Source organism: Ochlerotatus camptorhynchus, unplaced genomic scaffold (genome assembly GCF_037179485.1).
Source record: "Ochlerotatus camptorhynchus isolate MF236.1 unplaced genomic scaffold, CSIRO-AGI_Acam_v1.1 ptg000162l, whole genome shotgun sequence".
NCBI classification, from domain to species: Eukaryota; Metazoa; Arthropoda; class Insecta; order Diptera; family Culicidae; genus Ochlerotatus; species Ochlerotatus camptorhynchus.
In genome coordinates, this window is record NW_027040652.1 from 757248 (window position 1) to 771651 (window position 14404).

At 40.0% G+C, this 14404-nt stretch overlaps 2 protein-coding genes across 2 annotated transcripts in view; both read left to right on the forward strand.

Moving 5' to 3' along the window:
- Positions 1–10595, forward strand: part of LOC135701457 (tetraspanin-11-like) — a 65649-nt gene extending 55054 nt beyond the window's left edge. The window contains exons 3-5 of the mRNA XM_065222267.1: positions 4044–4143; positions 4241–4432; positions 9662–10595. Coding sequence (XP_065078339.1) covers positions 4066–4143; positions 4241–4432; positions 9662–10099 — 708 coding nt within the window. The 5' untranslated portion in view covers positions 4044–4065 and the 3' untranslated portion in view covers positions 10100–10595. The remainder of the gene's footprint in view (positions 1–4043; positions 4144–4240; positions 4433–9661) is intronic.
- A 47-nt stretch (positions 10596–10642) lies between these two features.
- Positions 10643–11124, forward strand: LOC135701433 (CD63 antigen-like). The gene has a single exon (XM_065222227.1). The coding sequence runs from the start codon at positions 10739–10741 to the stop codon at positions 11090–11092; it is 354 nt and encodes a 117-aa protein (XP_065078299.1). The 5' UTR covers positions 10643–10738; the 3' UTR covers positions 11093–11124.
- The last annotated feature ends 3280 nt before the right edge of the window (positions 11125–14404 follow it).

The window sequence follows — 14404 nt, forward strand, 5'->3', positions numbered from 1 at the left end:
CTTGTTCTTACTGTAATTACTATAACAAAAACAAAATTTGGGTACACCTATAAGAATCTACGTGAAAAAAAACCTTCAAATTGACGTTCTAAGATCACGAATAGCTTATTTGGTTGTGGAGTAATCTCTTCTGAAAGTTGAAATTTTTAAAAGCCTCGAAAATCCAGGGTTGTAGCCGAAAGGGATCTAGGTACTTCAGAGCAAAATCAAGAAAGGCGTTTAGTTCAGAATGCCAAAATAAGCGTTTTGGCCAAGTTTGGCTCAAATTGGTGACATCGACCACATGTGGTGTACCCACTTGAGCTGGAATGATCCATATAAAAAAATGTCGCAACATTAAACAAATATAGAGAACTTCAGGTGAGCCTAGAAAACATCTGGGATATCCAGATAAGTTCGGAGGAGAAGAGATTTTAGATTCAGCAATAGAATTAGATTGAAGCAAATATATCATATTAGCAATATGATCCATTCGTGCCTTTTCCAAATGTTGCAATGGCAACCCGCAAAATATTGCTTCACGCTCCATCTAGCGTTGAAAAAGGTCAGCAACAATCATTCAGTTACAATCGAGGGGTGCGAATATAGCACTTATTACAAAAGTAAGAGTCAAATTATTTTCATTAATAACAGTGTGTATATTACTTTAAAATTTGTCGGGCATGTCACTGTTGTCATCAAATAAATTAAAATGCTGAAATACATTCATTTGAATTATTAAACAAATTTTCATTTGGTTTACCCCTCGTGACGATAAACAAATACATTGGTAGCCTTTTTGGCCACAGAGGTGCTTTCATCGCTGAAAATTCGGTTCGCCAGCTAAGCGAAAGAGTGGATCATATTGTTAATATAATATATTTGATTGAAGGCAAAGTTCTGGGAGCGTTTAAAATTTTTATAAAACCTAATGAAATTTGCAGTTGAAGTTTAATTATTTTTTTTAATATTTAGTGAAATTTAAAGAAATTCAGTGGTTTTTTTTTTGCAGTTTCAATAACGTTAATTAGTGTCGATAAATTAAGGGCAGTTCCATGAACTTTTGAAAAATCTTGAGAACATCAGTAAAATCATAGTAGTCTATTGATTATAAAAGCTTATAAAAGTTCCAGAACTTATGAGAAGACCTCAATAATTGTCTTAACATCTGTGAAGTTCTCTGAAAATCTGGATGCTTCTAAAGAATTTCCGCTAATTTTCTGAAATTAATGGAACTGAGCTCTCCCTGAAATTCCCCCCTATTTTGGAGCTTACAAGACTTATTTGAAATGCTCTTGTGTTTTGCTAATGTAAATGAAAGTTCTATGAAGTACTCGAAATGTTACTGAAGATCTTCAGAGACATTTGAAGAACTTCATAGAACTTTCATGGACATTAGCAAAACACAAGAGCATTTCAAATAAGTCTTGTAAACTCCAAAAATAGGCGGAGTTTCAGGGGGAGTTCAGTTCCATTAATTTCAGAAAATTTGCGGAAAATTTTAAGAAGCTTCCAGATTTTTAGAGAACATCAGAGATGTTAAGACAATTATTGAGGTCTTTTCATAAGTTCAGAAGTTCACGGAAGATTGAACATTTTTAGCACATATCAATTAAATTTAGGACAGTACAACAAGTTTCATGAGAACTGAACAAACTTAAGATGATAAATTTTGAAAACTTCAGGAAAGAATAAAGAATCTCAAAGCAGTTACTTTAACATTCAAGAATTTACATAAATCTAGATAGAGCTGGAATTAGGGCGTAACAGCTTTTGTAAACAATGACTTCCACGCAGACCAACCTAGACATCGGATAGAGGAAATCTTTCCCTACCCGATGAGGATGTTGGTTTGCGTGGGCGTGGGCGAGTCATTGTTTACAAAAGCTGTTAGCAGTGATGGAAAAGTTCGCAAAAAATCACTATGACTCGCGAACTTTTCCCTTGGAGAACTTCGTGAAATATCGCGAACTTTTCCAACACTGGCTGTTAGGCCCTAATTCCAGCTCTATCTAGAAATGTTAAAGAAGTTTCGAGAACTGCAACGAATTTTAGAGAAGATCCATGATCGTTAAGAAAAATGAGTAAACTTTAAGAAGTCCGAAAAAGTTCATGGAAGTTTATAAATGTGTTGAGAAGTATGGTAAGCATCAGGCTAGTTTGTCTCCAAGGCATAATAAGTTTCGAAAAGTTGATCATGTTACGAAAAACCGCAACTTTCTAGAAGCCAACAACACGCTATCTTGCTATTGCCTGCTGAGCAGTTGATGGAGCATGTCAGAAGAATATCATCTGCCTAATAAATAACTAATTCGATGGTCAATTAAAACATGATCTTCAGCCAAGTTGTAGCTGAGAAAATTAAATAGCAGGCATACTCGTAAATAAACTCCCACATAAGCCTCAAGGGGCCAGTGCATTATCAAATCGCATCCAAATGAGCTCAAATTGTGGAAGAATGATCAGAACCTGTTTTAAAATCGATTGAGCTTGGTTGAGCTAAATCGACATTTTGAACCACCCTATCAAACATACTCCACTCCTCTAAAAGCAGCACTGTTTAAATTACTTATCAAACCGGTCGGTTCCAACAGAAGCAAAAAACAGCCTATCTCTCTGTAAGAAAATCAAAACTTTTCACTCTCACAAAACAGGTCACGCAAAAAGTAAAGCAAAGTAAAAAGTGTGAAATGCCTTACAGCCCCACTAAACCAGATTTCGCGTTCTAGACAAATCACAGTATGTATGTACCTACCTACACAGAATCAGGAAATGCACTCCATCGTCGCACGTTCTCGATTTTGTATTTCTTTTTTTTTTTTTTGCTCTACGACTCAACGGTAGATCGACAGACCTTTACCAGCAGCAGCAGCCTGTCAGTAGCCGGGTGGGCAATCATCGCGAGGTCATTATCAAGTGCAACGGCGTGTAATTGTCTCGAGTTCCTATAGCGGAATAAAAGTCTATGAACTGCTCGAGTTGTACTAGCGTCATCGTCTAGGTAATTGGTATCAATTATAATCAATTATAGGCTCTGTGAAATACCAGATGAAACAAACAAAAAAAACAGCACACAGGCCGAGGTTCTTGACTGCGCCGGCTACGGCGATGCCGTCAATTGATCCGAATATTCTTGAGCGCACATTGCAGCATTCCGAATTAAGTCGTACAATGAGGTCATGGTCAATTGCGTGTCTAATGCTGTGTAACGAATTTGTTATTCTCACCCCAAACGGAGCAAACGATACCACGTACAGACGTTCTGAAATTGGAAACCTCATTTCCGAAGCTCTTGTCGATGTCGACTCGATCCCAAAATTGATCATCATGAAGCGATCGTGGTGGCTTCAGTTCAAAATAAAAAAGCGATAGCGCAAAAGCTACAAGTCACCCCGTTCAAGGCTTCGTCCGGTTCCAAGTTTCGTATTATTTTCTGTCCACTCCGCTCCGGTCATCGTTCACAAACCGATCGCCACCGAGTCCTTGGCATTGGACGCCGTCGTCGCCGAGCACAGATATCCCTTCACTTTACTCGCCTCACAATCGCAAAACAGTGGTGCTCCCGAGAATGACCTCTCTGTCCATCTATCTTTGCGCGGCTTGCGGCTCGCTCTAACAACCCACTACTGACTGCTAAGTGCCAGTCTGCTGAGGCCACGACCGCACGATCATCGTCATCGTCGTGACAAATTTCGAGTGATATTCCGTTCGGAATCAGATCGCACCATTGTGGAGTGAATTCAATGAATGAATAAGCGCTAATCTCAAATGGATTAGACAAGTGCTTGCGGAAATCCGATAGACAGTTGGAGGTGACTTCGATGAGTGGCTTGCAAAGCAAGCGATGAACGTGCGCGGGAAAAAAAAACACATGATAGCTCAGTTTTATGAAATGCAATAAATTATATGCGTTACGATCATGAGAAACTCATCGGATTAAATAAGACGATAATGGGTTTGGCTTCGCGCAAGGAAACTTTTATCTCGTAATAGAAACAAAAAAATTGCAACCGAAAGCGACTAACACAGTGTCCTCTCTCTCTCTCTCTTTTCCCGTCTTCCAGATCCTCACGGAACCGTCTCACCATGGGATTGGGCGGCAGAATGGACTGCTGCGGGCAGTGTGTCAAGTATAGCATGTTTATCTCCAATTTTGTTATTTTCGTAAGTATGGAATCACACGCAACTCACGTGTGTATGTGTGTGTGACAATCGCGTAACAACTGAAATCACGAACAGTAATCTCCCCTTCCGACAATAGTTTGGTGGTGCCATCGTGTTCGGACTCGGCGTGTGGACCGTGGTAGATAAGAACTTTATCAACGAGCTGCTCGGAACGAACCTGTTCTCCGGTGCGGTTTACGTGCTGATTGCGACCTCGGCACTGGTTTGCCTGTTGTCCTTCTTCGGATGCATCGGCGCGGCCAAGGAGTACAAGTGCATGCTGCTGACGGTGAGTGGTCGATGGCGGATAATACATTTCATTTTCGTGGCTCACATCAGTTCCAGATAGAGCAGGAATTAGGGCGTAACAGCTGTTGTAAACAATGACTTCTATCGGTGATTTCTAGGAATTCAAGGCACATCCACGCAGACCAACCTAACCATCGGATAGAGGAAGTCTTTCCCTACCCGATGAGGATGTTGGTTTGCGTGGGCGAGCCTTAAATTTCTAGAAACTATCAAGAGAAGTCATTGTTTACAAAAGCTGATGGGCCCTAATTCCAGCTCTATCTAGAGTTGTGATTATGCATGCTAAGCTCATCAATTCGACTCATGATAAAAAGCTCGAAAGACAAAAGATCGAATGAACAAAAGGTCGAAATGGATAAAAGATTGAAATTTACTAAAGCCCGAAGGGATGAAAAAAGGTCAAATATTTCTCATATAATAGGATAAATTTCTCATTTATGAACCCCTTCCTATAGTGGGTTACTTACGGATTAATGAATTATAAAAGGGGTTGGGGTTTAAAAATGCGATTTATTTTCGATAGTTCAATGTAACAGCTATTATTAGTAGGTATTATGTATTATTGTAAGACCATTGTTTCAGTCTTCTTTCTTACCATCCCGCATAAACGCGAACCATAAATTGACCTTACCGATAATGGTTATAAATTGTTTATAATCCCTCCTTAACTTTAACTGAAATGGTTTTGGAACCTTACATGAACGTTTGTGTGATAAAGTTTTAACCTTATGTATTATGGTTTTTAGGAAGCGGACCTTACAAATAATGGGTTGTTAAGAAACATTACCATTTCAAATTCTTGTTTTCTTCATACATTTTCGGAAAGAGAACTATATTAGAACGTTTTTACTTATGGTTTGAGAACATTAATGGTTATGGTTATGGTAGTCAGTAAGGCTCATGAATGGTTTTGTAACATCGATCAACTTTATGTGGAATATATCGCGAATTGGTTGCCTGTAAATTAATAATTATCAGTTCAATTGGCCAGGAGTATTGGCCAAATCCATGTCCTCGGGAACCACTGTGACGCCATTTTCGCTGTACCACTGCACAGTGTCCAGAATGCAGATTTAGGGGGAATGATATGTATTGAGCCTGAAATTGAAACTTTAGACTAACAAAGTTGTTCCTTATAGTTGGGCCCTCTTTTTTATGACAATGAATTCGAGGGTGGTTCTTATTATCATTAAAATAAAAATCTAACTTTTTTGTTTGAATAAATTAAGGTATACATTCTTGGGCCAAGTTATAGCTGAGCTGATTTCAAGCAACTTTGTATAAAAAACTTTTTTGTATCTCTTAAATTGATTGATTTAGAGCTATTTTCTTGAATTGAGTTAGGATGTCTCTTAAAAAAACAGTTGTTTTGCTCTAGTTTTCTTATTTCAAATTTCTCAGCAAAGGTGTCTTGAAATAACTTTTAGATCTTTAGAAAGTGCAAATTTTTGCTGCACAAAGCTTGTCAATATCTTTCGTCGATCAAGAGTTATTGACGTTTTTCTACTAAAAATATGCCCTTTTCAAATGTTAATATCTTTGTTTGGGGCAAACAAAAAATAGTTTTTTTACAACATTTGAAAGGACGTATGTTATTCTCAACAATATGAAAAAAATTAGAGGTATGTTATTTTTTAAACTCGTATTAAATTAATTTGAATTTATTAATATTTTCAACTATATTTGGGTATATCTTTTTTATTAGAAGAGATACAGGCAACTTATATTGTGGGGCAGAATTTCCAAGTTTTTATGTAACCGGAAGTCGCCATCTTGAATTTAAAAATGGCGTCAGACATTGATTTGCGGTCCCTACACGTCACTTCGATTCAAAAATACCCATATTGTGGGGTATATGACAGAATTTCCAAGTTTTTATGTAACCGATTTCTGGTCCCTGCACATCACCCTGATTCCAAAAATACCCATATTGTGGGGGTATTCGGCAGAATTTACAAGTTTTTCTGTAACCTGAAGTCACCATCTTGGATTTCAAAATGGCGTCAGACATTGATTTGCGGTCCCTACACGTCACTTCGATTCAAAAAATACCCATATTGTGGGGTATTTGGCAGAATGTTCAAGTTTTTCTGTAACCGGAATCCGCCATCTTGGATTTCAAATGGCGACAGACATCGATTTCCGGTCCCTAAACGTCACTCCGTTTCCAAAAATACCCATATTGTGGGGTATTTGGCAGAATTTCCAAGTTTTTATGTAACCGGAAGTCGCCTTCTTGGATTTAAAAATGGCGTCACCCAACAAACATTGAATGTTGAATAAGAGCTTATTCAGGCAAACGTAAGCTTTTTCAGCTAAAAAATAGCTTTTTCAGCTGTTGATCAACTCAAATTGTTTGTTGGGCAGACATCGATTTCCGGTCCCTACACGTCACTCCGATTCCAAAAATACCCATATTGTGGGGTATTTGACAGTTTTTCCCAGTTTCCCAAAATCAAAAAAAAAAACTCGTTATTTGGAATTTACTTCGTAAAAAAAAAACTCGTTATTTGGGATTTACTTCGTAAAAAGAGGGACGTAAATTGAATACTGCGTAAAAAAAGACTTCGCCTTGGGCCACATTTGCGTGACATAAGTAATGGACGTTCCCTTGTCTGGTGGTCAATATAGTTGGAAATTTCTTCACCATGTGGCACAAGTGTATGTAGTGACTTGCTGTATTTGGCCGAGTTGTTCAGATGCCAAGACCTTTTGGATGGTGCACTGTTTAGTTCAGAATTCTGTCACCAGGGTAGTAGGTGTGCATTTGAAATAATGATTCTTTAAATTGATGTGTTGATAAGTTCTTCTCATTCTTCATCATTATTACGTCCCTATTGGAACTTTACTTTTGTCTTCAACTTTCATTTCATATGCTGTTCTTGGACTGCCTTGCGAAATGGAGATTACACTAACGTAACGTATTGGCTTGTAACGTACTGATTTTTCAGTATACGCATATTAGCACTCAATTATGACACATCAAGGTCTAGATTTTGGCAACATAAATTAAGGACAGCCAACTCTCCACAAATATAACGGCGCCGGTGGTGTAGTGGTAAGCGTGATTACCTCTCACCCCAGCAGGCCTGGGTTCAATCCCAGTCGGCGCCGCCGGGATGTTCTGAGGCATAACATCTCTGATCACGCCTTCCTTCGGATGGGTAGTAAAGCCGTTGGTCCCCGGTTCATGAGTTGATGGGTCGATAGGTATTTAGGGTCCGGGTGTGTGAGATGCCTCCCTGGCGTCGGTAGCATTGGTGCTCAGCACGGAAAACAAGATCGACGGAAAAAAACAAACCAAAGGAAAAAAAAAAGTTGGAAGGGTTGTATACTAGATACGACCGCAGGGTTGGCGTTGGATAACGTCTGTTATGTGTTGTACTTAATTGTGTATATTATATTTTAGGAATATTCCTTAATAACTCTTTTGCGAAAGTTTGGTGGCCCTGAAAAGGGTCGTTTTGTTGGGCTGATGTTGTTGACAATGATGGAACGGGCGACCTTGTTGGACGCTTATATAGTAGAACAGAAAATATCAGAGGTGTCAGATACTCGCATACGTACGTTAAACTCTTTCTTGATAATGTTGTGGCCCTGAAAAGGGCCATTTTTCCAACGCGCTCGGCGTAGTTGCCCTTGCGGAGCAGACAGTGAATACGACCGACTGAGAACTGCAGCAGCTGGGCATTCCATGACGGCGGCCCAGTATACCGGAGCACTGGCACCAACGCACTCGGCGTAGTTGCCCTTTCGCCCCCAGGCTCTGCTGCCGCTGCTCTGCTGCCGTTGCTCTGCTTCCGCTGCTCTGGTACTGCTGCTCTGCTGCTCTGCTGCTGGGTCGACGATCGGATAGACAATGATGGAACGGGCGACCTTGTTGAACGCTTATATAGTAGAACAGAAAATATCAGAGGTGTCAGATACTCGCATCTGATGTCTCGGTTGGAGAAAGTATAAGAATATAAAAAAATCAATCGATTTTCACCATCTTTAGACAATGGTTTACTTTTAACCATTTTTCAATAGTTTACAGAATGAAATCAATAGTTTTGAAACATTCAGCAAATTGCTAGAAATATTTCCAATGGATTGATGCCATTATCTCGTAAATCTATCGAGAGACGGTTGAGTTATTATCGTTCAAAATCTTTTAATTTTTCGTAACGCATCCAAAATGACTGTTTTCAATTTTGTACCCCCGTATGTTGCCGAAAGACGTTATCCAACGTCAAAAAACTCTCCACAACTCGATGTCCGCTAACTCGATATCGAGATATATTTAGAACCGTAGTAAAAATGAATGTCATGGCTACTGTGATAGCGAATTTGTAAGGGATTGCTATTCTATAACTCTATGGTCCCTTCAAAATCGAGTTGTAGAGAGTGCACTCTAACTATGTTTCCAAAAACGAGATCCATCTGTACCGACATTACATTACATTTGGAAAGTTTGGAATCACTTTGGAAAAGATCAGAATCACTTCAGAAAGAACTGAATGACAAAATATCTGCAACAGACAAGCTCTGCAGAACAGTCTGTACAGTCAGCAAATTTGTTACCGTTATTTTGCTAAGCGACGTGTTCCGGGTAGCATCCAAACAATTTGAGGAATAGTGCTATCATTTAGGTTATCATTCGTTCACAGGGTTCAGGTTGTTAAAAGACAACCCAAGTAACAATTTCGGTTTTAAAAGGGTTCTGTAGACCATGTTTTAGACTTGTAGCATGCTTTAAAACCTCAATCAAACTTGCAATGTTACTTGGGCATGATCACATTGGGCATGATCACATTGGGCATGGTTTGTGCTGAGTTAGTTTCTTACCAAATGAGTTTAAACTTTCGGAGGCTAATCAGGACCCGATGTGAAACCGTTTGAACACTGTGGAGCGAAATTTTCAAATTTTGCATCAGTCTAATGATCACACTATCACAGATAATATGTACACTTTGAATGTACACCTGGCTGTCTGCAGACAACTGTTAACCGATAAACTGTGCAGGTTTGTACAGAGAAACTACTTTCACATGGAAAGCACTCGTATTTGGCACCATTACCGTCACTTTTACATTATCATTTCATTTGCATTCTCACTTCATTGGCCTCATACACCCACCCCCACAACGTCACATCACTCAAACAGACAAACAAAAACCGTTGCCTCACCTTACAATATCCAAATTTCGTTTCCCGGCTTCCTTTTCAGTACTTCATTTTGATTTTCCTGATTTTCGTCACGATGCTCATCGGCGGCATCCTGGGGTACGTGTTCCGCGAGAAGGTGTCCCAAACCATGGACCAGGAGATGCGCTCATCGATGACATTCTACGGTGCCTATGGCAAGCGCTCCATAACCCAGGCGTGGGACATGACCCAGGAGCGGCTCAAGTGCTGTGGCGTCAAGCACTACAACGATTGGCGCGGTTCAATCCCTCAGTCTTGCTGCCAAAAGACTTTCACGGATTACAAACCCTGCCAGGACCACCCGACGCCGGAGAACATCTACATCCAGGGCTGTCTCGATATTACGTCCAACCTGATACGGGACAATGCGGCGTTCATCGGTGCGTCCGGAATCATCGTCGCCATTCTGCTGATATTCGGAATGATCTTCTCGTGCTCGCTGTTCCGGATGATCGAGTAGCGTGGCTTCCTGCTTTATTTGATCACAACTTGTTCTTTTACCACTTGATCGCCTATCATTGCTCTGATGATTACCTGAGAGCAAAACAAAAGTACAATGTTAAGGCACACGCGCTTAAGTTTTCTACGAGCCTTCGCAATCGAAGATCTTTGATTCACTTGATACGGAATCTCAACACTGTGTAAATAGGAAAATGCTGAGCATGCATTTAAAAACTAAAAACGCTACAAAATGAGAAAGCAGTCATCTTCTGTGTAAGTGTGTGTGCTCATGTGCTTTCATCGCACACACCAATTCTTAATATTTAACTTAATATACTTATCTAGAGTAAGTCGATAAGGATCTGAAAAAAAATACAACAATGTGCCGAAAGTAAATCAATCGAACCCGATGATATTCATTCCATCCATCAGTCAAGCTTTTATGCATCTATATCTGAACTTCTGTGTCATTGTAAAACTTAATTTTAAATGAATAAAGATTTAAGTAATTTTTACGAGCTTGGTCTTATTTTGTTACATGAGTTTAGACTCAGTCCTTTACTAACCATTCTTCTTCCAGTACTTCTTGTTATTCTTCCTCTTGTTCGCAGTGCTCTTCGTGGGTACCATCCTGGGTTACCTCTTCCAGGACCGTGCCATGGAATCCTTCAAAGACTACCTGTACGAGTCGATGTCCCAGTACGGCCGGCGCCGCATGATGACCATCTCCTGGGACATGACCCAGGAGGAGCTGCAGTGCTGCGGTGTGGACAGTTTCATCGATTGGCGTGACCGTATTCCGGACTCGTGCTGCCAGGATGACTACGGCGGTCGCAAGCGGCCCTGCCAGGAGCTGCAAACTTCGTTGACAATCTTCACCGAAGGTTGCTTCGATTCGGTGACCAAGGAACTGCTGATGAATGCAGGGATGCTTGGTGTGGCCAGTGTGGGATTGGCATTCGCCATGGTTCCCGCGATAGTGATGGCTTACTATCTGCTGACGGTGATTTGAAAACGTATGGGACGGGAGGAGAGTGGCGGCGAGAGCAGTGTTCAACGCTCGAACCAAAGAAAATCATGGAATGAGAAATTCTCGTTTAAAACTAGTAGTTGTTTAGGGAAAATGTTTAACAGGAAATGAATTTATGGCCTTCTAGTCATATACACTCAGATTCGGTCAACCAATAACTAAATCCAGTGTAGTGAAACGTTAGTAAAATTGTGTGTAGTTAATTTTCCACCCACCAAGCTCACAAGCATCACGATTAAATTATAGGTACATATACACGCCTATTCTGCATTTCGTTCGAAACGAAATTCTCATACAAATAATATTTTTTTTTTTTTGTATAGGAATTTCGTTCCGAACGAAATATAGAATAGGGGTGATAATCTTAATAATCTAAAATATTACATTGTATTGTATCAATGTATGTACGCACTTGGATTTTTTTGACCAGAGAGTGGCACCACCGAGCAGCTCGGCATTTTATTTTGCTGGATCTCAGTGAAAAACTTGCCGAGATTCAGCTAACAAACCGGGAATTTTGCTGATTTCTCAGTAAAAATAAATGCGGACCTGCTCGGTGGTGCCACTCTCGGCAAAAAATCTAATTGTGTATGTTAGGGTGGGTTAACTTTATGTGGCGAATCACAACCTCCGGCTTGCAACATGTCTTTCCATTCGTATTGGGATCCTCAGCAACTGTGCCAGATTTGAATGAATTCGGTTACGCGGGAGAGCTTTAAAATTGATATGGTTAAAATGTATGGGAAACGGAACAAATCTATTAATTAGCTTGATAAAATTTCAAAAATTGTTCAAATTTCTTAGACTTAGATTTGGATTGAGAAAACAATATACAGAACATCTTCGTCGAAGACAGCAAACCGATTCAACTTCTGTGCAAAAAGTTATTATTTTTTTCCGCTCATACCTACAAGCTTAAATCCACCAGAAGGTATGTGCGGAACACATGGCCATAAATAAAGAATAATATGTTTTGCACAAAAGTCGAATCGATTTACGACCTTGAACGAAGTTGTTTTGCATAGTTTTCTCCATCAGGTTTGTTAAAAATTGAGCGATTTCTGATTTTGTGCCAAGTAGTTGAACAGTTTCGGACAGCTTCTCATACATTTTCCCATACAATTTATCAAGCTCTCCCGCAAATCCAGATCGTAACCAAATTCATTCAAATTTGGCAGAGTTGTTGGGGGCTTCGATACGAATCGAAAGAGCTGTGGGGAGTAGAGAGTCGTTAAGTTGACCCATCCTAATGTATATTTTCTCGAAATCACTGGAATTAAAGACAATGTTAACACGAAACCTGGAAATGCTACAAATTATTAGAATTGTAATTGACCACTTTGTCAAGCAGTTTTGGCGTGATTTTCTACCAGCGATTTCACAAAACTGGACCAACCAATTTCTATGTTTTTATGAAATGCACAAATGTTGGCTACTTATCTCGTGGTTCTAGAAGAAATAGTCTCGAAATAATGTTTTATTTCAAAGTTCGAGTGGTAGCAAACGTCATTTTAACTGCTCGAATGAAGTGGTTAATTTTGACACGGCAATGGGATTTGAATTGTTGTCCTTCAGCGTGAGAGCCATTGATGATTCTTCAAAGTTTTCTTCGCGTATCACATTCCTATTGGACCTGCGCACAACCTAGTACAGTCGAGTTTCGCTCGTTGGGCTATCTTATAGCGAATTCGTTTATTATCAGGGTTGGAACCAGTTCCAACCCGTGCGAACCCGAACTTTTTGTCAGTGCGAACCTCGACCCGTGCCAGGTTTTAAAAACAAACGATCAAACTGACGTTTGCTAGAAAACAAGCAGACCCAATCTTGATACCCGATCCAGGTTGGAACTGAATAATAAACGAATTCGCTATTAAAGTGGGCTACGTTTCAGTTGGACTCCCGTTAGTTGGGCTGTAGCCCACCTAAATCGAAGTCAAACGTCATTTCTGACATTGCAGATTCATTTTCGAGGGGCTCATGGATGAACAATTTGGATAGTTGCTAAACGATTTTGATAACAATAGACAATCGATGTATCCGCAAGCAATTTTCAGCTTTGACAGCTCAGCCCAACTAACGAAAGCCTTTCACTAAGGCTCTGAACCATTTGGTGGATTATTTTAACTTTTGGTTAAAATTTGACAGATGGAAAGTTATCGATTAACCCTGCTATCCGAGCATGGTTATTTCTGACAGACAAGAAGTTAAATTTTGACAACTGTGGCTCAAAAACCGGTCGATCGACAGCACGGGGATTTTCGAACATAGAAAATAACTTTCGAAATGTCACTTTTAACCACGAGTTAAATTTAAATCGGCAAATGGTTCACAGCCTAAGTAGGCCATGGGTTTAGCCCAACGAGCGAAAGATGACTGTATACTTTGTGTACTTGCAACAAATTAAAAGCTCGATTTAAGTTAATACTTTCCGGGACACAAATTTATATTTTCATACGTAGATTTGTCAAATGAATCGTAGAAATATCACGAGATAAGCATATTTCGGAAGTTGAAGGAAATGCTTTACTAATGTTAACATGAGACTTAATGTGAAATTTATTTGCTAGAGAAAGTTATGAAGAGGACAGCATTGATAGCTCCGTTAGAGTACAGCAGTTTTAAAATTTGAATAGAAGTTGAAATTTAGCGAGAGCTATTTGAATGACAACACGAATCAAGTAAATTGACCCTCAGTTACCGACAAATCCGGTAGGCTTGTAGTGCGGTCGTATTCATTATACAGCTATCCCCCGAAGAACGCGTTACCCACTGAGTTGCACCCACCGCTTTTTCTCGGCGTGGTTTCAACCAGCCGTTCTGATTATTTGCATGTGAGTAGTGTCAATGGAGAACTAGTCACTAGCAGAAAATCAGAGCGCTTGGTTAAAAACCCACCGAGACAAAGCGGTGGGTTGAACTCAGTGGGTAACGCGTTCTTCGGGGAAAGCTGTAAACAATGGAAATCGAACCCTCATCAGTCAGTAGGATTAGATTATAGTTTTCCTCAGAAGAACGTGTTTTCCACTGAGTTCTACCCACCGCTTTGTCTCGGTGGGTTTTCAACTAAGCGCTCTGATTTTCTGCGAGTGACTAGTTCTCCATTGGCACTACCCAAGTAACCATAGGCACGTTATTTCGCCTTTTTGGTTTTGTACGGGCCTCATCAGAACTTACAAACACTGGTATGGCCGTTGTCCAGCTGTATATAACCAAAAAGGGGAGATAACGTGCCTATGGCTACTTGGATACTCACATGCAAAAAATCAGACCGACTGTTTGAAACCCCACCGAGAA